We start from the raw sequence: 25929 nt of genomic DNA on the forward strand, positions 1-25929 counted from the left end.
CCAATGCTGAGCCATGTCTCCGACCTAAGAAAGCAGCGTAGCCTCCTCCAGCCTTCTCAGCGGGACCAGGCGAGGAGGCCGTGATGTGTACACTGGTCCTCGGACTGTATTGGTTACACCCGTGGTGCCTTCGGTGAAAGAGTCTCTGCCACACGCTCAGACGCACAAGATTTATTTGTAAACTGAGAGTCCAATGGTTTAAATACAGTTAAATCCCTGGTATCTGGCACCTATCAAGATTGGTAGATGCCGGATAAGTGTACTTTCTGGTTTCTTGAGACTCACTCTTACAATGCCTAACACCTGCATTAAGAATAAACAGTTTAAAAGACAAAAATACTGGACTGTACTTACACTGAACAAACTTCACTTACATGAATATATAAACCTTAAAGCATTTTACTTTATTTTCAGTCACATTCTTTGAAATCATTTAACCGGTCGCTGCATCTGCAGGTTCCTCCCCCTCCATGGAGCTGCCGGAAAGACGAGCAATAACATTACAGATAATTAACCCCCCTCCCCCCAGGTTTACAGATAAGCCTCTGACCGGGAGCGACTCTTACTCATCAGGGATAAGGAGACAATTTAAGAGAGTCGCCCCAACAGCGAGCGGCATCGACCAGCTCTTCATCCTGGGCGAGGCCGTTGCTGTTTCACACAACTTTACTCAAACAGTTGCTACGAGCAAAGCCCGACCGAGGCCCTCCCTCCGCTGGCTGAATATTTGCTCCCGTCTTCACCAAAGGTTTATGTGTTACTTCAGAGAACATTTACTTTTACAATTTTAAACACATATTTTTACTTATTTTGTTCTAATTTAAAAAAAAAATATTTTCCACTATTTATTTTTTGCCTTGAGGCTGCCAGTTGCTTGAATTCTGGATACCAGAGGTTTTACTGTAAATGGGTCCATGCGTCTGGATGATGAAAAGTCAAATCCATTTGAAATGCTCGCACTCTCCCCAGTCCAACTTCCTGTGAACATTTTTGTGCGGAATACCGGAGGGTTCAGGAAGGTTGGGGGGCGGCGAGTTGGACCTGCTCTTCCTCCCCCTCCCCTGACAGCTCGACCAGGTCCCGGGAGCCTGCGTCCAGCCGGTGAGGGGCTCGCAGCGAGGCGGCCCTGTGCAGGAATTCCCGGTGCATCCTCAGTTCCAGCTCCTCGTCGCTGTCGGCTTCCGGCTCCTCTTCCCGCGGCCTGCCAGCTGAGACAAGAGGTCGGGGGCGTTACAGGTTGGGCCGGGAGCAGCCCCCTCTCCCTCCCACAAAGTAGACAGCCCCCGCCGGGAAACATTAACTCAGGATCAAACCTCCGGTATATGGGGATGGAAGTTACACATAGACTGGGGGGATGCATGGATGGGAGTTACATATAGGCTGGGTGGGGTGTGGGGTCAGAGTTATCTATAGACTGGGGGGGGTGTGTGGATGGGAGTTACATATAGCCTGAGGGATGTGAGGACAGGAGTTATGTATGGACTGGGGGTGTGGGATGGGAGTTACAGATAGACTGAATTGGGATCACATGTGGTTTGCCATCACTGTTACCACCAGCTGTGAATCCAAGGTTCAACATCCTTTTGAAGATTCTGCTCTTGATTTTTTCCCCCACTTCATTACAATGACTTCCCATCCATCTTCTTCCATCTCTGTGTGAGGTGCTGCTTCCACTTTCACCACTTTAGCTCGTTCCACTCTCTGTGTGAAGAAAATCCCCATAAACATCTCCCCTTTCACCCTTAACCCACGTCCTCTGGTCTGTATCTCACCAACCCTCAGTGGAAAAAGTCAACCTTCATTTACTCTGTCCGTCCCCCTCATAATTTTAAATATCAAATCTCCCCCCATTCTTCAATGCTCCAGGGAATAAAGTCCTCACCTGTTTAATCTTTCCCTGTAACTCAGTTCCTGAATACCCAGAAACATCCTTGTGAATTTTCTCTGCACTCTTTCAATCTTATTGATAGCCTTCCTGTAATTAGGTACCCACACAATACTCCAAATGTGGCCCCACCAATGTCTTAAACAACTTCAACATAACATCCCAACTCAGTACTTTGATTTATAAAGGCTAAGATGCCAGAAGCTTTCTTCACAACCCTGTCCACCTGCGTCCCCACCTTCAGGGAGCAATCTGTGTGCATGTGTTCCCTGATCTCTCTGCTCCTTTGCACTCCTCAGTGCCCAACTTATCTGTATACGTCCTACCTTGGTTTACCCTTCCAAAATCCATCACTTCACACATAAGGTTCCGAAAGCTCTTTTTACGGCCCTATCTTCCTGGGACACCACTTTGAGGGAATTGCGTATCTGTATTGTGATGGAATATTTGGGAATGTTTTTGGGAGATAAATTGGTAAAATTAGAGTAGGTTACATACATACACGCACTTTAAATCAGATCTTATTTGAAATACTGAAGAATTCATATTCAGTGACTTTACAGAACCTATGGAGAATGCTATGTATATTTCACAAGTAGGTGCTAATTGAAATAATGTCATGAAATGAATAGCCTATTGTCTTGGAAGAACAACCAGAGCCAGGTTGTCTCTTTCAGACCTTTTTGCAAGGGTTTTGAGCTCTCTGCAAAGCGCTCACTCAGAGGTCATTGAGAGGTTCTTGTTTACTTAAAACAACAGATTGACCAAAAAGACGATCTCCAATTGTTTGCTGGAGAAGGTCGGGGAGTTTGCAAGTGAGAGAGAGAAGGGTATGCTGCTGGCAGTTTGGATCTCAGATAGTGAGAGAGAGAGAGAGACAGACAGAAGGGAGTCTTGGACTGTGTGTGTGACACAGAAAACTGTAACAAGTCAAGAAAAGCTTGTTGGAACTGAAACAGAAGCTCCAGACATTTCATCAGCAAGACACTGAGGTGACTAATGGTGGTACCTCAGTTGTGGAAATCCTGGAATAACAAACCTCTGCAAACCTACAAGAACCTTCCTGACCGGTAACCATTTACCTTTTGAACACCAAAGCCTGGTGAACTTTATACATGTTAAATTCTGTGCACAGTATAAGAATTGCCTGCAACCAGTAAACTTGGAGGAGTGAGAAGTGAGATTGGACTGTGAACCAAAGAACTTTTCTTAAATTTACACACATATTACATACATGTGCACTTAGAATTAGAAGGGGGTTAAGTTGGGTAGTTAAGTTAATAATGATAAGTTAAAGTTTGATTATGTTTTCATGTTTAAAGATAATTAAAAACAACTTATGTTTAAGTAGCCATTTGTCTTGGTGAATACCTATTGCTGTTGGGTTTTGGGGTCCTCTGGGCTCATAACAGTGTTCCCAGATTCCTCTGTTTTACCACACTCCTCAGTGCCCCCCCATCACAACAAGGTAAACAAAGCTCAGAGCAGCGCATGAACAGGACCTTTTGCCCACGATGGCCGCACCCATCTCGATTTTTAATATTGATGATACCGCACGGTAGGAAGCCCTTCCAGCCCATGGAACCCGTCCTGCCCAAATGCACCCAATTAACCTCCCAACCTACATCTCTGGAACATGGAGGAAACACAGAGAGAACGTACAATCTCCTTGCAGGCAGCGGAAGATTCGAACCTGGGTTGCTGGTGCTGTAACCACTACGTGCTGCCCTCATGCCAAAATTAAGCCTAAATCCCAGGCACCTGTGTGGCCTGGATCGGCCTTCCCTGAGGGGCCTTGTAAACAACATGCACAGCCCCACCCACTTCAGCCACCTTCGGCCCTCCCTGGGTCACAGAGATGAGTATCGTTGGCCCGCGCTCCTCCCCTTGCCCCTTCTTCCCTTCTCCCCCCTCCCCTCACCGCCTCATTACCTATTTTTTTGCCCAGACCTTGTTGAAGGCCTCGAATCATTGCTTATACATGTTGGCCTCCCACGGACACGGTGAAGCCTGCAGAGTTTCTCTAGCACTTTTGTGCGTTAAAGCAACAATCTACAGATTTTCTTGATCCCCCTCCCCCCCCCAAAACCTGCCTCTCCACCGTGCACAAAAAACTATTTGCATTTATCAGTCCCTGCCACAACTAATTCCTTTGCTAGAAAATAAATGGGTCAGGGTGGGGTAGGAGATGCTGAGGGGCTTGAAATCGGTGAGTTCTCTCAGTGTCTAGGTCCAGCTCCCCTACTGAATGTAATGACCTGGAGGGTTCCTTCAATCTTGTTATTAACTTGTAACTGTGTAGGTAAGAGAGCGTCTCAAAATGGCTGACGATATACAGGTCGAGTACCCCTTATCCGAAATGCATGGGACCAGAAGTGTTTTAGCCCTTGGATATTTTTTAATCTTCTTTCAGCAAAATGGCCCTTCCAGCAATATGGGAAGCCTGTATTAAATCCACTCCAAAAATAGCAATTAAGGGGATAGGAGTAATTAGCATTTAAGAACTAATGATAAGGAGCGAAGACATAGTCAAAACATATGATGCAAAGTACCTTCATCAGTTATGAGCCCCTTTCACACTTGCAAGGGGTCCCAGGAATTAATGGCCAATCAGCCTTCAAAGTGCCTGGTGTGAAAGCTAAACCAGCTCAATGCCGGTGTCAGATGACGTCTTCGCACACTGAGGGGGGTGGGGCGGGGTGGTGGGATTGACGGCCTTGACTCCTAGTACAATCCCTGGCGTCTGCGATCAGGCAAGTGTAGAATGGGCAGTTGCGTTCTGGGATAGAAATGACCCAGGGCTTTTGCATGAGCGCAGGAATGTGAAGGAAGGATTAAAATGAAGGTATAATGTGGGAAAGTCGTAGTGGGGATGGGGGAGAGCGAGGAAATAAATGGCGGACAATTTTTTAAACAGTGTGGGAAAGTTGGTAGCGCTACAGCACACAATTTATGAAGACCGTGGGGAAAAGCGATGGTGGATCTGACTTCCCAGAGAAACCCCTCCATAATTGTTCTGTGGTTGCAGCCGGTCATACAGCCCTTTCTCTGCTGCGTGGAATTCTGGGAGGGCAGGTCCACCATCACTTTTCCTCCAATAGTATTTATAAATTGTAAGTGATAGTGCTACCAACTTTCTCACACTGTATAAACTGAGCACATTAGCACCTCGAACTGTTTAAAAATTGTCCGCTATTGCTATTTATTGCTCATATTTTCCCACGGGCCCTTATAAAGGTTTATATAGGTTGTCACAGCAACAACAGGGGGCGAGGGGCTCATATTGTACTTAATTATGCTATAATTAGGCATGATTAATTTTGTTCAAGTATTAGATCATAATACATTGGGCAGGCCCATCATCACTTAATGCGTCATGACATCACTGGTAGAAGGTAGAACAGTCCTAAACCCGGGGATGGCTCCTTGCAAGTCTGAACGTGTTTAGTGTCCCATTTAGGAGTGGTCAAGTGTGAACAGCCAGATCCCCCATTCCTGTCCCAGGACACTGAACGGCTGGTTTGGTGGGATGCAAGTGTGAAAGGGGCATTTATCGCATTTAGAAGTCATATTAGGATCCAATTCAGCTAACTTAACTTTAGAAAAGTGTGCTCGATGGACTACCTTAAATTGTATTAATGAATGACAAGCACAAAGAGAAGGTGAGCAAACACATTTCAAAATGGAATCCCATGTAGTTTCAGCAAATAGTTGTTGAAAGTCTTGTTCCCATAATTTCTTAATACCACCCAGAGAACTATCCCTAGATCTTGAGGGCCGTTCATAAAGGACAGAGACAATCCTTTATGATCAGATTAAAAATTATAGATTTCCCAAATAGGATTAAAATCTAAATCCTGTGGAAGCCTCAACATTAAGGAATTTAAGAGGCTGTCCCTCCCGCTCACACTCGGTGGTTGTCGGATGTGATGGCGTGTCTGTCCCTAGAAACAAATGAGGTTATTCCACTACTGTAATGGATCTTAACTTTCTTTCTTTTTTTAATCCTTTTCTCAATTACTTTCAAAACGTAGATTAATCATCTCTACTTTATTTCACGACCCCAGAGTTATTATTGTTAGTAGTGCACCCCTTAAAATGACCAGCAGCCCTCTTAGGGTGGGGTTTGATTATTGGAACCATTCAGCACAGAAAACAGGCTTTTCGGCCCCTCTAGTCTGAGCTGACCATCCACTGACCTGCTCCCGTTCCAGGCTTCTCCCATCCATGTATCTATCGAATGTATTCTTAAAACACACAATGGAGCATTCACCACTCCAGATCATTCCGCACTCCCACCACTCTCTGAGTGAAAAACATCCCCCCTAATGTTCCCTCTAAACCTTTCCTCCTTCCACTTAAAACTATGAGCTCCCATATTTATCTCCCCCAATCTAAGTGGAAAAAGCCAACTCGCATCCATTCTGTCCATACCTCTCATAATCTTGTAAACCTCAATCAAATCTCCCCTCATTCTTCTTTGCTCCAAGGAATAGATTCCTAACCTGTTCAACCTTTCCCTGTAACACAGTTCACCTGTTTAACCCTTCCCTGTAACTCAGTTCACCTGTTTAACCTTTCCCTATAACTCAGTTCACTTGTTCAACCCTTCCCTGTTACACAGTTCACCTGTTTAACCCTTCCCTGTAAGTCAGTTCACCTGTTTAACCCTTCCCTGTAACTCAGTTCACCTGTTTAACCCTTCCCTGTAACACAGTTCACCTGTTTAACCCTTCCCTGTAACTCAGTTCACCTGTTTAACCTTTCCCTATAACTCAGTTCACTTGTTCAACCTTTCCCTGTAACACAGTTCACCTGTTTAACCCTTCCCTGTAATTCAGTTCACCTGTTTAACCTTTCCCTATAACTCAGTTCACTTGTTCAACCTTTCCCTGTAACACAGTTCACCTGTTTAACCCTTCCCTGTAACTCAGTTCACCTGTTTAACCTTTCCCTATAACTCAGTTCACTTGTTCAACCTTTCCCTGTAACACAGTTCACCTGTTTAACCTTTCCCTGTAACTCAGTTCACTTGTTTAACCCTTCCTTGTAATTCAGTTCACCTGTTTAACCTTTCCCTATAACTCAGTTCACTTGTTCAACCTTTCCCTGTAACACAGTTCACCTGTCTAACCTTTCCCTGTAACTCAGTTCACTTGTTTAACCCTTCCTTGTAATTCAGTTCACCTGTTTAACCTTTCCCTATAACTCAGTTCACTTGTTCAACCTTTCCCTGTAATACTGTTCACCTGTTTAACCCTTCCCTGTAACTCAGTTTACATTTTACAGAGGATGTATTGAGAACATCCTATACAACCGCATCACCACCTGGTTTGGAAGCTGTACCCCCTCAGCCCTGGAGAGAATAGTGAAGTCAACGGAAAATACCATCGGGAACCTCTCCCTAGCGTGGAGGACATCTACTACACGTGATGCAGGCAGAAAGCAATAAGCATTGTGAAAGACTCTGCACGTCCCGCATGCAAACTGGTCTCCCTTCTGCCACCTGCCACTGGGACCCTGAGTGGGAAAAAACTTTATCCCCCAAGCTGTCAGGCTTCCCGAACTCCCAGTACAGTGCTGACGTCTTAATATTTTCATGTGTTAACTTGTATGTAAATCTGCTTCGTGGTCACAGAGAAACATTACCATGCGAGCATGGTGTGAACGGTAAACAAAGGTGACGACAATTCCTGGCAACATACTAATAAACCTTCTCTCCTCTCTCTTAATCTAATTTAGGAATATATGGGTTTTTTTAAACTTTTTTCCAATTTATAGCATGGGTTAATATGTATCTTGTTATCGATAACTTGATTTTTATTACTACATGTACCTATGTGTTTGGGATATATTGAAAAATATAGGCAGGATACCTGTATCAGCCGTTTAAACCATGTGGCTGCACCTACAATGCTGTGTTTTGATCAAGAAGGTTACAGTACACGGGATTTTTTTTCCAACGCCCTACTATTGCTGGTCCATCACCACAGAAGATGAAAGCCCAAAGAGCTGTGGTCAGCCCCATCTCCCCCACACAGGCCTAAACTCTGTACCAACGTCCCATCAAACAGCTGGAGAAATTCCGCATCCTCGGCGACCCATTGGCCAGAGCGTGCCTCCGGCCTGGAAGCCTTGGGGGCGGCACGCCGAGCCAACCGAGTGCCAGTGGGTGGGATGCGCCATCAGGGTGGGTGACCCGCCGTACACCCTATAGTGGCCGGAAGGAGGCCTCATCCACTCGAGCGCCGTAAAGACGCTGTGAATGAAGCCCTCTGCTGCTGTGGCACCCTGCCAAAAGGACTGGAAGCTGCAGCTGCCGGCAGGTCCTGTCGGCGAGCCCTGAAGCCCACGCCAGTTTTGAAGGCGGGCGCTGCCAAAAACTGTGAGCGGCGATGCAGAGCAGCAGCCACGGTTATTACAAAAACGGGCTTCCAAAGCCCCCATTGTCCTAGACTCTGTGCTTCCAGGCTGGGACTGCAGAGTTACCTACGTGTCCATGGATGAACTGCGCAACAACGTGCCTTCTTCAATCCGAAGGATGGCCAATTTAAAAAAAAGTAATCTTACCCTCAAACACAGCATTTTAGGTGGAGAATTCCAGATTTCACATGAAAATAATGTACTTACCAAAAAAAATCCCGCGATCTCTACTTATGGTAAATACAAGAAATTCCCCTGCGCAGCTTTTCAAGTATTTGCCCCAGAGTTCTCATTCAAGTGACGATGGTTGATCACAAACTGGCGCCAACAGAGCGTCAGAGCCCCACGTGGGTGGGCGAGGTCAGGGGTGGAATCTTCCACGTCGGCTCTCAAAATGTTTCGGAGTTTGGAGCTTTTCCATTTTGGGGGGTACTCGACCTGTACTCAGCTGATGGCATGGCAGGGCGATGGTGGGGGGGGGAAACACGAAGCCAAGGCACCCTGCCGGAGGAACTCAGTGGGTCGCGCAGCCCGAGGGCTGATGTAATGCAGGCAGGGTGGGAGGGTTTGCACCTGAGGACAGTATGGATTCCAATCCAGGGTAAGTGTTATGGGTTAGGGTGGAGGTGAAGGCTAATGGCAAGGATTCTTAATGGGTGAAAGAACAGAGGGGCCCAAGTCCATAGATCTCTCAGGGTCGCCACTCAGGTTGATAGGAGAGTTAAGAAGGCACAAAGGAGTAAAACACAAAAGTCTGCAGACACCACAATTGAAGTAAAAACACTGGGTGTTGCGGTGTAGGGCCACATCTTTACAGCACCAGCAATCGGGGCCAGGATTCGAATCCCGCACTGTCTGTAAGGAGTTGGTACATTCTCCCCGTGTCCGTATGGGTTTCCCTGGGGGCTCCAGTCTCCTCCCACCGTTCGAAACGGACTGGGGGGTTGTAGGTTAATTGGGCAGCATGGGGTCGTGGGCCAGAAGGGCCTGTTACCGTGCGGTATGTCTGAATTTAAATTTAAAACACATTGCCGAAAAAACTCATGATCCAGCAAAGATAAAGGTATAAAACCAACGTTTTGGGCTTGAGCCCTTCACCAGTGCCTTCATTAGTCTGGACATTGAGTTCAAGAGTCGAGAGGTCATGTTGCATCTCTACAAATCTCTGGTGAGACCCCACTTGGAGTATTGTGTTCAGTTCTGGTTGCCTCATTACAGGAAGGAGATGGAAGCTACAGAGAGGGGGCAGAAGAGTCTCACCAGGATGTTGCCTGGATTGGGAAACAAGTCTCATGGGGCAAGTGCTGGGACTTTTCTCTTTGGAACGGGGAAGGATGAGAGGAGACTTAATTGAGGTCAACATGATTCTGAGAGGCATAGACAGGGTGGACGGCCAGCGCCTGTTTCCCAGGGAAAACTCCAAAGGACGTCTGCACAAAGTGAAGGGAGGGAGGTTTTTTTTTACACAGAGTTGCGGGGGCCTGGAATGCCTTGCCAGGGTTGATGGTGGAGGCTGAAATTTAGGGGCTCTTAGTCAGGCACATGGGTGGAAGAATAAACGGAGGGTTATGGGTGTGATGCAGGAAAGGATTAGGTTGTTGGGTAGGCCTATATTGGTCGGTACATTGTGGGCTGTGCTGGAATGTTCCATGTTCTATAGAGGGGTACTGGATAAGGATAGCAGTGTCAGGCAAGGGGAGAGAGAGAGATGAGAGGAAAGACCACTTATACCGTCTCGCTGCCATGCCCTGTGCTCACCTTTGTCCAGGGGAGCGGGCCTCCCCTCTGCCAGGGGCTGGCTGCCCGGTGAGAGGGAAGGCAGCGACCCCTGACTGTACGCAGCGTGCCATTGGCTGAAGGCTGCCTCGAAGACCTTGGCCAGGCAGACGGTGACGGCCTGGGCCTTCTCCCGCCGGCCACACCGGAAGACACGGCACTGCAGCTGCCTCTTGCTCTTGCAGACATAGAGGAAGACGTCGGGGTGGGCGCGGTCCGTCATGCAGCAGGCAACGTCGTGGAGGTAGGTCTTGGTGAGCTGCCTCCCACTGGACAGCTCCTTCACCTCCAGGTAGCGAGGCCTGACCACCAGCACATGGTCCCGGCAGCCCTTGCCCAGGTGCGGACTCACCAGCTGCTCGACCACCTGGGACGCCTCCTCCTCCCGCAGCGAGTAGACCTGCTCCGTGCCCACGTACTGCACCCTGAAGGCTGGGTCCCCGTGCGAGAGGGTCTTGGCCTGGTCTCTCTGGAACCGCTGGCGGAAGATGGCTGGTGACTTCTTTATGGTGTGGATGAAAGGCAAGTTGTTCAGCGCCATGACCCTGAGGAATTTCCGGCTGGGTTTTCTGAATGAAAAGGAGAGAAAGAAATAATCGGATCGTAGAAGATCTCAGAGAAATAGAATATGAGCCAGGATGTGAGAGATAGATCAATGAATGTCACAATCATTGTCATCTGATTGTACAAGTACAACCTGACGAAACTGCATTCTCTGGTCCTCGGTGCAAAACACGCAGACACACGGACAAACAACCTTGCACCTAACGTTAGCAAAACTGAAGAAATGATTGTGGACTTTAGGAGGGGGGGTATTCAGAAGAACTTGACCCAGTCCTCAGCGAGGGCTCAGCAGTGGAGAGGGACAAGAACTCCAAATTCCTGGCTGTCAGCGTCTCCAAGGATCTGTCTTGGGGCCCCAGTCCCGACCGCTGTAAAGGTGTGTCAGCCAGCCAATAGCCAGGACATCGAGGGTTACGGGGAGAAGGCCAGGGAGCAGCAGTGAGCGGGAGAATGGATCAGCTAATGATGGAATGGCAGAGCAGACTCGATGGGCCGAATGGTCCTGATTCTTACGGTGGTATGGATCGTTGCAGCAGAGAAAATGGGCCCTTCAACCACAGACAATCAGCACCCAGCAGGCCCTTCAGCCCGCCTTGTCCGTGATGACCCAGTTGACATTCTGGTCCAGTCCCATTTGTGTGCATTTGTCCCCTTACCCTTCCTGTCCATAGATCTGTCCGTAGGTCCTTTGAATCGTGTAATTGTATCTACTTGTGTAACTTTCTCTGTGAACTGAAAAGGCTGCTCAGATCCCTCTTAAAGCTCCACCCACCCCCCACCCCCACTTTAAACCCATGCCCTCCAGCTCTAGAATCATCTAGCGCAATGGAATCCTTGGCGTCATGGTCTGGTACGGGGCACACCAATAACCATGAGCGCAAAGCCCTGCAAAAGGTAGCAGACACAGCCCAGGACCATCACATGCAAAAATCTCCCCCGCCATCAAGAACATCTACGAGGGTGGGGGGGAAGAGCACTGCCGTCAGAGGGTAGCAGCAATCGTCAAGGATCCCACACCGCCAAGCACCCACTCTGTTCTCACTGCTGCCATCAGGAAAGAGGTGTTGGTGCCACAAGACTTGCCCCACCAGGTTCAGGAACAGCCGCTCCCCCTCCACCTCAATGACAAACTCAATCAAGGTCTCGTTTCAGGACTCTTGTGCACTTTATTGATTTTCTTTGATCTCTTGTTGCCATGGCCTGTGCTCACCTTCGACCAGGGGAGCGGGCCAAACTTTTTTGGTTAGACCACACCTGGAGAACCGCATCCAGTTCTGGTCGCCTCATTACAGGAAAGACGCGTAACTGTTGGGAAGGGTGCAGACGAGATTTACCAGGATGCTACCTGGTTCAGAGACTATAGGCAGAGATTAAGAGAGCTGGGGCTTTACTCTTTGGAGAGAGGGAGGGTGAGAGTAGACATGATGGAAGAGTACAAGATAGTAAGAGGAACAGATAAAGCGGACTTCCCAGGGAACCCCTGCTCAATACAAGGGGGCAAGGCTTTAAGGTAATGAGTGGGAGGTATAAGAAGAATGTATTTTTCACCCAGAGAGGGGTAGGTGTGTGGAATACACTCCCTGGGTCAGTGGCGGAGGCAGGTACACTAGTGAATTTCAAGAGACGACTAGACAAACAAATGGGGGTACTTAAAGTAGAGGGTGAGGTGGGAGGCAGGGTCTAGAGGTCAACACAACATTGTGGGCCAAAGGCCCTGTACTGAGCTATGGTTATGGGCCAAATGCGGGAAAGAAAATAGTCACAAGCCAAACAACATTAAGCCTGGCTGCGGTCCCCTGCAAGAAAAATAGAGTTTTTAGACCAGAAAACCCGTGGGCCGTTGAAAATTCATCTCCGATCAAAATAAGTTTCAGTTCTGGTCATCCCATTACAGAAAGGATGTGGAAGCTATGGAGAGGGGGCAGAGGAGATTCACCAGGACGTTGCCTGGATTGGAAAATACGTCTTATGAGGCAAGGTTAGCAGGGGTGGGGCTTTTCTCTCTGGAGTGAAGAAGGATGAGAGGAGACTTGATCGAGGTTGACAAGATTATAAGAGGGAGGACGGCTGGCGCCTGTTTCTCAGGGCAGGAGTAGCAAACACCAGAGGACGACTGTACAAAGGGAAGGGAGCATAATTTAGGGGAGACGTTAGGAGTAAGTTTTTCCAACAGAGAGTTGTGGAGGCCTAGAATGCCGGGGATGGTGTTGGAGGCTGGAATATTGGGGGCATTTAAGAGTCTCTTAGGCGCACAGATGAAAGAAAAATAGAGGGTTACGGGGTAGGGAGGATTTAGTACTTTTAGGAATATCTGGGTTGGCACAGCTGAACACTTTCACTATTGACATTACAGTAGTTTATTGATGTACTCACAGCATTTCAGTATCTACTGCTCTTAAATTCATTTTAAACAAATACAATAAAATTCTTTAAAGCTCATTAACAAAGCAGTGCAAGATAAGAACAGGAGAAAAGATCAAGAAAGGGACGGGGCGGTCTCCAACAATCCTCCACAGCTCTCAGTGGCCCAAGCGTCAACCATAATGGTTAGGATGCAGTGTGTAAGTCAGATGCTCCAGTAGTGGTTAGAGCACTGGCCTTGTCAACCAGGGATTCATCCCTTGCTGGGGCCTCATTTCTGTAGTGGGGGGGGGGGGTTAAAGAACTTCATGTACGTTACATTCTAAATGCAGTATTATGTGACAATAATGGAACCTTTACACCTTTAACAGATTCCTTGCAAATCAAACAAACACACTTCCACCTGACTTCTGAGAATAAGTATTCATTTCCCCACCTGGTGTGAAATTCTTGGCACCCCCCTTTGCTATTTTTTACCTCAGTTTAATTAACTGGGTTAAGCGGTTTTTTAAAAAAAACACCGAGCTAAATGTTTTCATCAATGAGTAATATTGCGTTGGTCGGTCTAGTAGTTATTCAAAGCAGCAATGCCCTCTAGTGTTGAAACTAAGAAGTGCGGTGTACGTCCTGTGCAATTTATTGTTAAAGGCTCTGTTCACCCTGAGCCACTTAGAAATGGGTATAGTCGGCCCACAGGCTCTGGTTTGTCCACCCCTGTGGTTTAGAGGGAGGGGGAGGTGGAGGCCACGGAGGCTTGGAGGACCTGCTCAATGGAGATATCCAGTGTTAAAGGTTGATCCCAGTGGAACATTAGAAGCAGCTGGCTACCTAATTAAAATCTGAATTATTAACTTGCTTTCCACTCATCCACTGACGCCAATCAATCTTTCCCGAGCAACCGCACAGTCAATGGGGGTGGACCCTGGGGGTCATGGACAGCATCAACATCCCCCACCCCCAGGGATTTTTTTTTAAGGGGGAGAAAAACCCTGTCATCTCTCAGTGACCTGTCTGACTGGAATAGTCCCCTTTTATTTGTTCATCCATAGGACAGTAAAAGCAGCAGAGAGGATCACTGCGGTTCCCCACTTCCCATCGATGGGATTGCAAAAGTACACCCCACGTTCTCTGATCCTCGGTGCAAAAACGCGCAGACACACAACCAGACATAACACACATATAAACAATACAGTAGGTTGGCACAGTTGGCATGGTGGTTAGCACATCGCTGTTACAGCGCCAGCGACCCGGGACCGGGGTTCAAATTCCACGCTGTCTGTAAGGAGTTTGTATGGAGATGATCATGGACTTCAGGAGGCCCAGGAATTGCACATCAACAACCCTGTAGTGGAGAGCACTAAGATCCTTGGAGTTCACTTCACTAGAGACCTATCGCGGAAGCTCAACGTCTCCTCTGAAAGGCGCAACAGCGACTGCACTTCCTGAGAAGACTAACACGGGCAAGGCTACCGGCCACCATCACGTCAATCTTCTACAGGATCTCTGAGAGTCCAGAGCGTCCTGGCCGGCTGCACCATAGTGGGGTACAGTTACTGCAGAGAAATGGATCAGAGGACCAAAAGAGCGGCAGAGAGGATCACTGGAGTCTTCCTCCCCATCCCATCGACGTGAAGAGGGGGCAAAATCATCAAGGATCCCCTTCCACCCCCCGCACACAGCATCTTTCAGCTGCTCCCTTCGGTGGGGAGGGGGGAGAGATCCAGGAGGATCAGAGCCAGCACCACCAGGCTGAGGAACAGCTTCTTCCCACGGGCAGTGAGAATGGTGAATAACCAAAAGAATCGCTCATGCTGACCGCTTGAGACTCTCAAATTCATGAAACAATGTTTATTTATTTATTTGTGGAGATTAATTGCTCCTTGTATCTGCATGGCTTTTCCCCGGGTGGGGTGGGGGGGGGGGCATTTACTCTCACCATTCAAAACATAGAGGGAGTTGAAGGTCAATTGATTTTAACTGGGCAGCACGGACTCGTGGGCCGAAAGGGCCTATTAGCGTATTGTCCGTCTAAACACATATGCATGACAAGCAGAGGAGATTCACCAATATGTTGCCTGGATTGGAGAACGTGTCTTGCTTGGCAGGATTAGCAGAGCCAAGGCTTTTGTCATTGGAGCGAAGAAGGATGAGAGGTGTCTGAAGATTATGAGAGGCATAGATAAGCCGGGCGAGAGTAGCAAACACCAGAAGACATCTGCACATGGCGAGGGGAGGGAGGTTTAGGGGAGACGTCAGGGGTAACGCAGAGAGTTGTGGATGCCTGGAATGCCTTGTGGAAGCTGGGACGTTTAAAAGTTCATCGATCCTCCAGAAACTCCTGAAGAAGTAGAGGTGCTGATGTACGGTGCAGACGTCAGGGAGAATTGTAACGAACAGGAAGCAGTTGGAACAAATGATTTAAGTCCGCGCTGGCAAAGAGGGGTTCACTCGTTTGTCCAGGATCAGAGATAAGGAGACCATATAACCATATAACCATATAACCGTTTACAGCACGGAAACAGGCCATGTCGGCCCTTCAAGTCCGTACCGGTTCACTTGAACAACTCCACTAGCTCCTCCGCAAACTCCTGAGGAAGTAGAGGCTTTCTTCATGATGCCATTGTGTGTGTGAACCTACATTCTGAAACCATACTGTCCAATTTTAGATTCTGCTGCAGAAACAAAGCCTGCACCAACCAGGAAGCCAAATTAAATTAAATCTTTTCTTTTAAATGTTTTAGACCTACAGCATGGTAGATGGCAATTTTGGCTCATGAGTCCATGCCGTCCAATTACACGCAAGCAACCTACAACCCCAGTATGTTTCGAATGATGGGAGGAAACTGGAGCCCCCGGGGAAAACCAAAACCCACACAGACATGGGGAGAACTTACAGACTCCTTACAGTGCGAGATTCAAACCCCATTCCCGATTGCTGGTTCTGTGAAGGCTATGTGCTAACCATGCCACCCGTTCTGCCTGCACATGACCCACATCCCTGCCCTCCCTGTATATTCAGGTGTCTTAAATGCCGCCACTGGATCTGGTTCCACCACTAGCCCTGGCAGTCCATTCAAAGCAGATCATTTGATTGATGAATCGGAAGAGCAGCCATCTGTCCGAGTTCATATCTCCCTGATCAGTCACTGCAGCACACCCATGGAGTTGCCCTGGTTTAATGTTTCCCCACAAGGCGGAGCTCCCTCACCACCCATTCCACAGTGCAGAGCTCCCTCCTCACCACCCCTCCCATCATGTGGAGCTCCCTCGCCACCCCTCCCACAGCGTGGAGTTCCTCCACCAAATTTCTACAGGTGTACCACGGAGAGCATTCTGGCTGGATGCATCTCTGCTTGGCACACAGGACAGGGAAAAAAAGAACTCCAGAGGGTTGTGAACTCGGCCAACACCCTCACAGCCTCCACTCCATCGAGGACATCTATAAGAGGCGGTGTCTCAAGAAAGCAGCCTCTATCCTCAAGGACCCCCACCTCCCCACCCAGACCAGGCCCTCTGCATTCTGCTACCATCGGGAAGGAGGTCCAGGAGCCTGAAGACAAGCACAAGGACGGCTTCTTCCCCTCCGCCATCTGATCCCTGAACAGTCAATGAACCACGGATGCGGCCCCACTTGATTCTGTTCTTTTGCACTAATTTATTTAATATTAAAAATGTAATTTTTGCACATGTAATGCTGTCGCAAAACAACAAATTTTGTGACATGTTCAAAAGTTCTGATTCTAAGATTTAATTCCGGCCCACGAACCCCTGCCGCCCAGATAACCTACAAACCCTATATGTTGTAATGTGAGAGGAAGCCCACCCAGATACATGGGAGAACATACAGAGAGATTCCAACCCAGGTTACTGGTGCTGAAACAACGGTGCACTAACCACTCCACCGACTGAGCCTGGAGGTCAATGGGGTGTGAATTTGGCAGCGCAGGCTCGTGGGTGGAAATGGCCTGTTATTGTGCTGTAGGTCCAAAAAGAGTCTGGAGCACACATGTCAAACTCAGGCCCGCAGGCCAAATTTGGCCCGTGATATAATTATATTTGGTCCGCAAGATCATATCAAATATGTATTAGAGCTGGCCCGCTGGCCGGTGCGCCAATATAGCGCATGCACAGCTAATACTACAAATCCCAGAATGCTTTGCAAATGCATTGGCGCCGGCCCGTCAGCCCGCTAATCGCCCCCACCTCCTCTCTTTACTTTCATTAACATCTGCGACCTGTCGCCCAACTCACATGTAATAAACCCCTTACGAAAAATGGCCAAACGAAAGACTGAAAACAGGACCTTTCAAGACAGGTGGGAGGCAGACTATATGTTCATCATTTTAAAAGACAAACCTGTTTGTCTTGTGTGTGGAGCCAGCGTGTCTGTAGCTAAAGAATATAACATACGACGACACTATGAAATGAAACACCAAGACAGGTATAAGGATCTGAACGAGAAGCAAAAACTCCAGAAGGTGGAGGAGATGAGCCCAATCCCACTGACAGTGATTCTATGTCCTAACGGTTTAACATTACATATGTTGAAAGAAGAGAAAACATGCAGATGTTGTTGAAAATTTTCAATAAATATTTAGTTTGGCCCACGACTTAGTCCAAGTTTTTAATTTTGGCCCTCTGTGAATTTGAGTTTGACACCCCTGGTCTAGACGGTCATGTCACAATTCAACAAATCTCTGGTGAGACCACGCTCATTGTGTTCAGGTCGCCCCATTACAGGAAGGGCGTGGAAGTTGCGGAGAGGGTGCAGAGGGGATTCGCCTGGATTGGAGAACATGTCTCGTGAGGCCCAGGTGGGCAGAGCCGGGACTTTTCTCTTTGGAGTGTAGAAGGATGAGAGGAGACTTGATAGAGGTCGATGAGATTCCGAGGGCAGCGGACCACGAGGGGTTGCAGACTCTGGGGGAGCAGCGGACCAGCGCAGGCCACCAGAAACTAGGAGACCACCCCCCCCACAACTGTTGAGAAAAAGAAGTAGAGGAGACAACCCTACGGGGACCAACAAGTGGCTCAGCAACTGAAGGGCACTCACACAAGCTGTGGGCTCTCTCTCCCTCTTTCTCTCTCCCTCTTTCTCTTTCTTTCTCTCTCTCTCTCTCTCTCCCCCTTCAGTCTCTCCCTCCCTATCCCTTTTTCCCTCTGTCTCTCCTCCCTCTCCTCTCTCTCTCTCTAGTCCCTTTCACTCTCTCCCTCCCTAGCCTTTTTTCCTCTCTTTCCTCCCTCTCCCTCCCCCTCTCTTTCTCCCACTCATTTTCCCTCCCTCCCTCTCTCTCTCCATCCCTAACCCTTTTCCCCTCTTTATCCCCTCTCTCTCTAGTCACTCACTCTCTCCCTCCCTCTCTCTATCTCCCTCTCTAGCCCTTTCCATACGTCCCTCCTACTTCTCCCTCCCTCTCTCTCTCCCACTCATTTTCCTTCCCACCCTCCCTATCCCTTTTCCATCTTTCCCTCCCTCTCCCTCCCACTCTAGTCCCTCTCACTTTCTCTGCCACTCATTTCCCTCCCTCTCTCCCTATCCCTTTTTTCCCTCTGCCCCCTCTCCCTCCCTCCCTATCCCTTTTCCCCTGTCTCCCCTCCCTCTCCCTCCTTTCCTCTCTAGCCCCTCACTCTCTCTCTTTCTCTCTTCCTCCCTCCCTATGCCTTTTCCCTCTGTTTCTCCTCCCTCTCTAGTCCTCTCACTTTTTCTCCCTCATTCTCCCTCCCTCCTTCCCCCTCTAGTCCCTCTCACTCTCTCTCTCTCTGCCACTCATTTTCCCACCCTCTCCCTCCCTCCCTATCCCTTTTCCCTCTCCCTCCCCTCTCCCTCCCTCTCTCTCCAGCCCCTGTCACTTTCTCTCTCCCTCCCTAGCCCTTTTCCCTCTGTCTCTCCTCCCTCTCTAGTCCCTCTCTCACTTCCACTCATTTTCCCTCCCTCCTTCCCCTCTCCCTCTCCCTCTCTCTCTCTCTCTCTCTCTCTCTCTCTTTCTCCCCCTCTCCCTCCCTCCCTCCCGGCCTTATGCACACCTGCCAGCCGCACCCTGCCTCACAAGGTGAGCATCACCACCAGGCGCCATTTTATAGACCAGGCCAGCCTCCCCAGCCCGCCTATCCCTGCAGCCACACAGAGTTACGTGGGTCGGACTGACCCACTGAGAGCTGGAGGAAGAAATTCAACCCATTGCTCAGAGAAGGGCAATTTCCAACACTTCCCCTGATCCGGTGGGAGGGGGCTGCAACAGGCAAGGGTCCTTCCTCTGACACCAACTCCCCACAGAGGCCCCTCCCTCCACAACCTACAGTCTACAAGCTCATATCTCTCTTCCCTCCTCCGTCTGTCTCTCTCCAGCCCTCTCTCCCCCTTTTCTCTCTCTCTTGCTCTCTCCCTCCTCACTCTCTAGCCTTCCACTCTATCCACCTCTCTTTCCCCTATCCCCTTCTCTTTATCTAGCTCCCTCTCTCTACACACCTCTCTCCCCCTTTCTCCCCTTTCTGTCTCTCCCTAATCTACCGTTCCCTGTCTCTCTCTTTCTCCCTCCCTCTCTCTCTCTCGTCCCTATCCCTTTCTCTCTTTCCCTCCCTTCTCTCCCCTTTCCCTCTCTAGTTCCTCACCCTTTCCCTCCCTCTCTCCCCTTTCCCTCTCTCTTTCTCTCTCTATCCACCTCTCCCAATTTCTCCCCTTCCCGTTTCTCCTTAGCCTATCTCTCCCTTTTTCTCCCTCCCTCTCTCTCTCCTCCCCTCCTTCTCTCATTTCTCTCTCTCTAGTCCCTCCTCCCTTTCTCTCTCTCCCCCTCCCTATCCCTCTCCTCTCTCCCTCTTTCTTTCTCCTTCTCTTTCTCTCTCTATTCACCTCTCTCCCCCGTTCTCCCCTTCCCCTGTCTCTCCCTAGCCCATCTCTTCCTTTCTCTCTATCTCTTTTTCTCCCTCCCTCTTTCCTCCCCTCCTCTCGTCCCTCTCTCCTTCCTTTCTCTCTCTCTCCCCTCCCTATCTCTCTCAGTCCCTCTCCCTCTTTCCCCCTCTCCCTCTCTCTTTCCCTCCCTCTCTCCCCCTCCCTCTCTTTCCCTCCTCTTCCCCTCTCCCTTTCTGTTTCCCTCCCTCTCTCCCCCTCTCCCTCTCTCTCATTCCATCCCTCTTTCCCCCTCCCCCCTGCCTGTCTCTTTCCCTCTCCCCGTCTCTCTCCCTTTCCCCATCTCTCTCCCCTCCCATACACCAAAACTCCACAGATAAACTGAAACCCTTCCAGTCACATTCCACTCACCTCCAGATAACGCCTCACTGCGCCAGATCAACCTGAGTTGTTCCAGCAGCTGATCTCACGTAGCTCAGGTTAATCAGAGTCAGTTAACTCCGCAGAGATCAGGATGATCCCAGTACTTCACACAGGATGCCACTAGTTCAGCTCACAGTTGTCGAGACCACAGATTGACCCACAGGCACCCTGGTAAATGCATGAAACCCCCCCCCCACTGTCCTTTCCTTGGGTCGTTCTGCTCACCCTGTGTTCTCTGGTGATCCTCGGGTAAGGCTGCCCCCCAACCCCCGTCTTCACCACCCCCGATTGTCTACCTACTTTCCACGCCTTGCACTCAGGGAAGGTGTCCGGCCGCTACATTTGTGGGTGGGGGGGGCGGGGAATCCCCCCCACTCCGTGAGATCCCTCTCTCTGCACTTGAACTTGATGACGCGGGCGGTGACTCTGAAGAGAAACGACACCCTCTCTCTGCATTAACCCTTCCCTCACCTCAGCACTCCCACTTCCCTCCAAACCAAGCTTCACGCCCGCCCCTTCCTGGGGCTGACTGGAGAGCGAGAGCACAGGACTTTCTGGCGCAACTCACAGGCCCTTTGGCCCAAGATGTTGCACTGGCCTAACAAACAAAGGGGCGGCACGGTTGGCGCAATGCTTTTGCCGCCACCAGCGATGGGGACTGGGGGTTTGAATCCCGCCGCTGTCTGCAAGGAGTTTGTACACTCTACGCGGGTTTCCTACGGGGGCTCTGGTTTTCTCCCACCCTTCAAAACGTTCAGGGGTTGTAGGTCAATTGGGCTCCTGGACTGAAAGACCCTGTGCTGTATGTCTGCATTTAAATTAAATTAAACCTTCCCTGCCTCAGAATCAGGATTTATTGTCAAGATCGTGTCACGGAATTCGTTGTTTTGTGACAGCATCACAGCCCAAACCATCAGGGAAAAGGTACAGGGACCCCGAGGGGAGCACAAGGACAGCTTTTTCCGCCCTGCCATCAGATTCCTGAATGATCCATGAACCAAAGACACGGCCTCACTTTACTCTGACGGTGGGGAGGGGAGAAAATTTAAGTTCTTGGGAGTCCCTATCTTGGAGAATCTTTCCTGGACCCAACACACCAATTGTATCGTGAAGAAAGCACGTCAGCGTTTCTACTTCTTCGGGAGTTTGTGGTGGTTCAGTAGGACACCAGAAACCCTGGCAAATTTCTACAGAGGTGTGGTGGAAAGTGTGCTGACCGGCTGCATCACGATCTGGTACGGGGACACCAATACCCCCTGAGCGTAAAGCCCTGAAACAGGTAGTGGATGCACCCCAGAACATCACGGGGAAAACCCTCCCCCACTGTCGAGAACATCTGTGGGGAGCGCTGCCATCGGAGAGCAGCAGCGATCATCAAGGATCCCACCAACCGCCACCCCCCCCCACCAGCACATGCTCTGTTCTCGCTGCTGCTGTCAGGAAAGAGGTCTCGGTGCCAAAAGACCCACACCCCAGGTTCAGGAACAGCCGCTACCCCTCCACCGTCAGACTCCCCAACCACAAACTCAGTCAAGAAGAATCTCGGGGTTGTATCTTATGTCAGGTGTGTCATCATCCAGGTGCCTGGCCACTCGGTGCAGGCGATCGCGTCCCTCCATCCGAATCGGAGTTGCTGCCTCTCTTGCCCTCCTTTGGCGAAGGCTCCGGCTTTTGAACTGAGACCGTTGTCGACATTGGGCTCATGATTGTACAAGGGGAAAATACTGAAGGGGTTTTCCATTGGCCGTCTTCAGTTGCAGGGTCCCCTGGAAATCGATTGGCAGATTCATCTGCCCCAGTGTTTTTAGATTCACAACTATAAATTCCAATTTTTCAAATCTGCTTGTAAAAAACCACCCGCCAGCTGCAATCCATAGCTTCATGTGACCCTGATTGGGAGGATAAACAGGTCCTACACCCTGCCATTGGCCGGAGGGTGTGCCTTTTTGCTGAGTGATTGCACAGCCCCGTCACCGTGTGCGCGCGCATGTGTGTGTGACGTACATATGTGGAAAATAAATCTGTACTACCCTGAGGTAGTGGGTGAGGATGATGGACACCACTTGACGTTCTCCCCCCCCCACCCCCATTCTTGTTAACGTGAGCTCCCACCCAGGACAGAGGGTGAGGGGAGGTAGGGACTGGAGGAAGGAGAGGGCGAGGAGGTGTAGGGACTGGAGGAAGTGCTGCCCTCGACGTCCTTCCTGCTAGATGCTGACTCCAGACCACTGAGGGCCAGAGCTGGCTAGAGGCAGACGATCCGAGAAGGCTGTGGGATTATCCAGCGCACTGTGAGGTTAACGGAGATGACTGAGCAGGTATCTAGGGTACCCAAGGGCTTCTGACCCACTTTGGAGCCCAGCCAGGCATCATCCACAGTGCGGGGGGGAGGGTTAGGAGACACCTGTATCCCTGGAGTGAAACAGGAATGGCTGCGGACCCCGTGATTGTTGGGCCGGAGAGACTCAGCCAGGGTCCACAGGGTCTACAGGAAGCAAAGGGTATACAACGTGTCAGGCTTGAGCCTTTCGTCAAGGTCATTCTGCCCTAAACCTGCCCTGACAAAGGGCCCAGGTTGATTTCCTTCAAACAGGGTCGTAAACAGGGGAGGGGGGGGCGGAGTGAGGGGAGGTTGTGACCAGGGTGATGCGCGATTTGATCAAATCATTATATCCAGTAGGGGAAGAGGACGTGGAATATAACCTGATCTAGGGTGGGGGCGTGTGGTTGTGTGGGGAGGTGTCTGTGTGTGTGTGTGTGTGTGTGTGTGTAGGAGTGTGTGTGTGGGGAGGTGTCTGTGTGTGTGTGTGTAGGAGTGTGTGTGTGGGGATGTGTGTGTGTGTGTGTGTGTGTGTGTGTGTGGGGATGTTTGTGTCTGTGTGTGTAGGAGTTTGTGTGTGGAGATGTGTATGTGTGGGTATGTGTCTGTGTGTGTGGGGATGTGTGTGTGTGTGGGGAGGTGTGTGTGTATGTGTGGGTGTGTGAGTGAGTAGGCGGGTGTGTGAGTCTGTGTATTTGTTTGTGGGTGCGTGTATGTATGTTTGTGTGGGGATGTATCTGTGTGTGTGGGGATGTGTGTGTGTCTGTGTGTGTATGTCTTTGTGTGTGGGGATGTGTGTGTCTGTGTGTGTATGTCTGTGTGTGGGGATGGTCTATGTGTGTATGTGTGTGACTGTGTGTGTGGGGATGTGTCTGTGTCTGTGAGTGTGTGTGTGGGGAGGTGTGTGTGTGTATGTGTGGGTGTGTGAGTGAGTAGGCGGGTGTGTGAGTCTGTGTATGTGGGTGTGTGTATGTATGTGTATGTGGGGATGTGTCTGTGTGTGTGGGGATGTGTGTGTATGTATGTGGGTGTCTGTGTGTGTATGTGTGGGTGTGTGTGTGGGGATGTGTCTGTGCGTGTGCGTGTGTGTGGGGATGTGTGTGTCTGTGTGTGTATGTCTGTGATGTGTGTGTGGGTTTGTGTGTGGGAATGTATGTGTGGTGATGTGTGTGTGGGTGTGCCAGTGTGTGTGCATGTGTGTGTGTCTGTGTGTTGGTGTGTGTGTTTGTGCGTGTATGTGTGTGTGTGTATGTACGTGTGTGTGTGTGTGTGTGTGTGTGTGTGTGTGTGTATATATATATATATGTGTGTGTATATATATATATATATATATATGTGTGTGTGTGTGTGTGCGAGGAGCTCCCTCTCTCCCCTGCCCCTATGAAGAGTTCCCTCTCTCCTCTCTCCCGCTGAGAGGAGCTCCCTCTCCCCCTCCCCACTACAAGTAGCTCCCTCACTCCCTTCCCCTCATCAAGGAGCTCCCTCACTCCCCTCCCCTCTACAAGGAGCTCCCTCCCACTGCGTGGAGCTCCCTCTCCCCCTCCCCACTATGAGTAGCTCCCTCACTCCCTTCCCCTCATCAAGGAGCTCCCTCACTCCCCTCCCCTCTGCAAGGAGCTCCCTCCCACTGTATGGAGCTCCGTCTCTCCCTTCCCCCACTGTGAAGTGCTCCCTCTCTGCACTAGTTCAGGGTCTGATCTCTTCCCCGGGATTTGGCCCTCTGACCTGCTGATCTTTGAACCCAGTGACGAGATGCACAGTTCCAGAGGCCACTGTGGGGGAACGCCGTTGGGGAATGAGTGGAGGTGGGGTGGAGAGCTATAACAATCCTTCCTGAGGAGATTGTCATCAGGAAGTCCTGACAAATTGCCATCCCCACAGGAAGCTCCCATTGTTCCTTGCCTGCCTGCAGTGGTTAGCACGACTCTATCACAGTGTCACCGCTTCAGTGGTCACCCCTTTCAATTCCCCACCCTACGCCCTTGCCGACATGCCTGTTCAAGGTCTCAGGCACTGCCAGAATGAGATATCGATCGGGTTCCCTTAAACCCTCACCTCTCAATTTGTCTTCCTCCCATCACCTCTCCCTCTCTCTCTCTCTCTCTTCTCTCTCTCTCTCTCTCTCTCTCTCTGCCTCTCCTCCTCTCTCCCCCCCTCTCTCTCTCTGTTTCTCCATCTCTGTCTCTCTCTGACTCTGTCTCTCTATCTCTGTCTCTCTCTCTCTCTCCCCCTCTCTCTCTCTCTGTCTTTCTCTCTCTCTGTCTCTCCCTCTCTGACTCTCCCTCTCTGTCTCTCTCTCTCTGTCTCTCCCTCTCTGTCTCTGTCTCTCTCTCATCTCCCTCTCTCTCTCTGTCTCTCCCTCTCTGTCTCTCTCTGTCTCTCTCTCTGTTTCTCTCTCTGTCTCTCTCTCATCTCCCTCTCTCTCTGTCTCTCCCTCTCTGTCTCTCTCTGTCTCTGTCTCTCTCTCTGTTTCTCTCTCTGTCTCTCTCATCTCCCTCTCTCTCTGTCTCTCTCTCATCTCCTACTCTCTCTCCCTCTCTGTCTCTGTCTCTCTCTGTCTCTGTTTCTCCCTCTCTCTGTCTCTCTCTGCCTCTCTCTCTGCCTCTCTCTCTCTCTCTCTCTCTCTCCCTCTCTCTGTTTCTCCCTCTCTCTGTCTCTCTGTCTCTCTGATCTCCCTCTCTCTCTCTGGCTCTCCCTCTCTGTCTCTCTCTGTCTGTTTCTCTCTCTGTTTCTCCCTCTCTCTCTCTCTGTTTCTCCCTCTCTCTCTCTCTCTCTGTTTCTCCCTCTCATCCTCTCTCTCTCTCTCTCTGTCTCTCCTTCTCTCTCTCTCTGTTTCTGTTTCTCCCTCTCTCTGTCTCTCTTTGTCTCTGTGTGTCTCTCTCTCTGCTTCTCCCCCTCTCTCTCTCTCTCTGTCTCTCTCTCTGTTTCTCCCTCTCTCTGTCTCTGTCACTCTCTCTCTCCCTCTCTCTCTCTGTGTCTCCCTCTCTCTGTCTCTCTCCCTCTCTCTCTCTCTCTGTTTCTCCCTCTCATCCTCTGTTTCTCCTTCTCTCTCTCTCTCTCTGTTTCTCCCTCTCTCTGTCTCTGTCACTCTCTCTCTCCCTCTCTCTCTCTCTGTCTCCCTCTCTCTGTCTCTCTCCCTCTCTCTCTCTGTTTCTCCCTCTCTGTGTGTGTCTCTGTCTGTCTGTCTTGTCTGTCTGTCTCTCTCTCTCTCTCTCCCTCTCCCTCCTCTTCCCTCTACCTCATTTTACAGTTCCAAATTCACAAAGGATAATGAGCAGCAGAATGGCGCAGCGGAAGCGTGCTGGGCCCATAACCCAGAGGTCAATGGATTGA

The 25929-nt window shown here is 50.0% G+C and overlaps 1 protein-coding gene across 1 annotated transcript; it reads right to left on the bottom strand.

Moving 5' to 3' along the window:
- Positions 1 to 923: 923 nt before the first annotated feature.
- Positions 924 to 20292, bottom strand: LOC138754932 (low density lipoprotein receptor adapter protein 1-A). Its single transcript, XM_069919960.1, has 4 exons — positions 20265 to 20292; positions 17366 to 17426; positions 10067 to 10653; positions 924 to 1208 (listed from the first exon to the last, which is right to left on the bottom strand). Exons 3-4 carry the CDS (start codon positions 10623 to 10625, stop codon positions 1012 to 1014), a joined length of 756 nt encoding a protein of 251 aa, XP_069776061.1. The 5' UTR covers positions 10626 to 10653; positions 17366 to 17426; positions 20265 to 20292; the 3' UTR covers positions 924 to 1011.
- Positions 20293 to 25929: the final 5637 nt, after the last annotated feature.

Source organism: Narcine bancroftii, chromosome 2, assembly GCF_036971445.1.
Source record: "Narcine bancroftii isolate sNarBan1 chromosome 2, sNarBan1.hap1, whole genome shotgun sequence".
Classification (NCBI taxonomy): Eukaryota; Metazoa; Chordata; class Chondrichthyes; order Torpediniformes; family Narcinidae; genus Narcine; species Narcine bancroftii.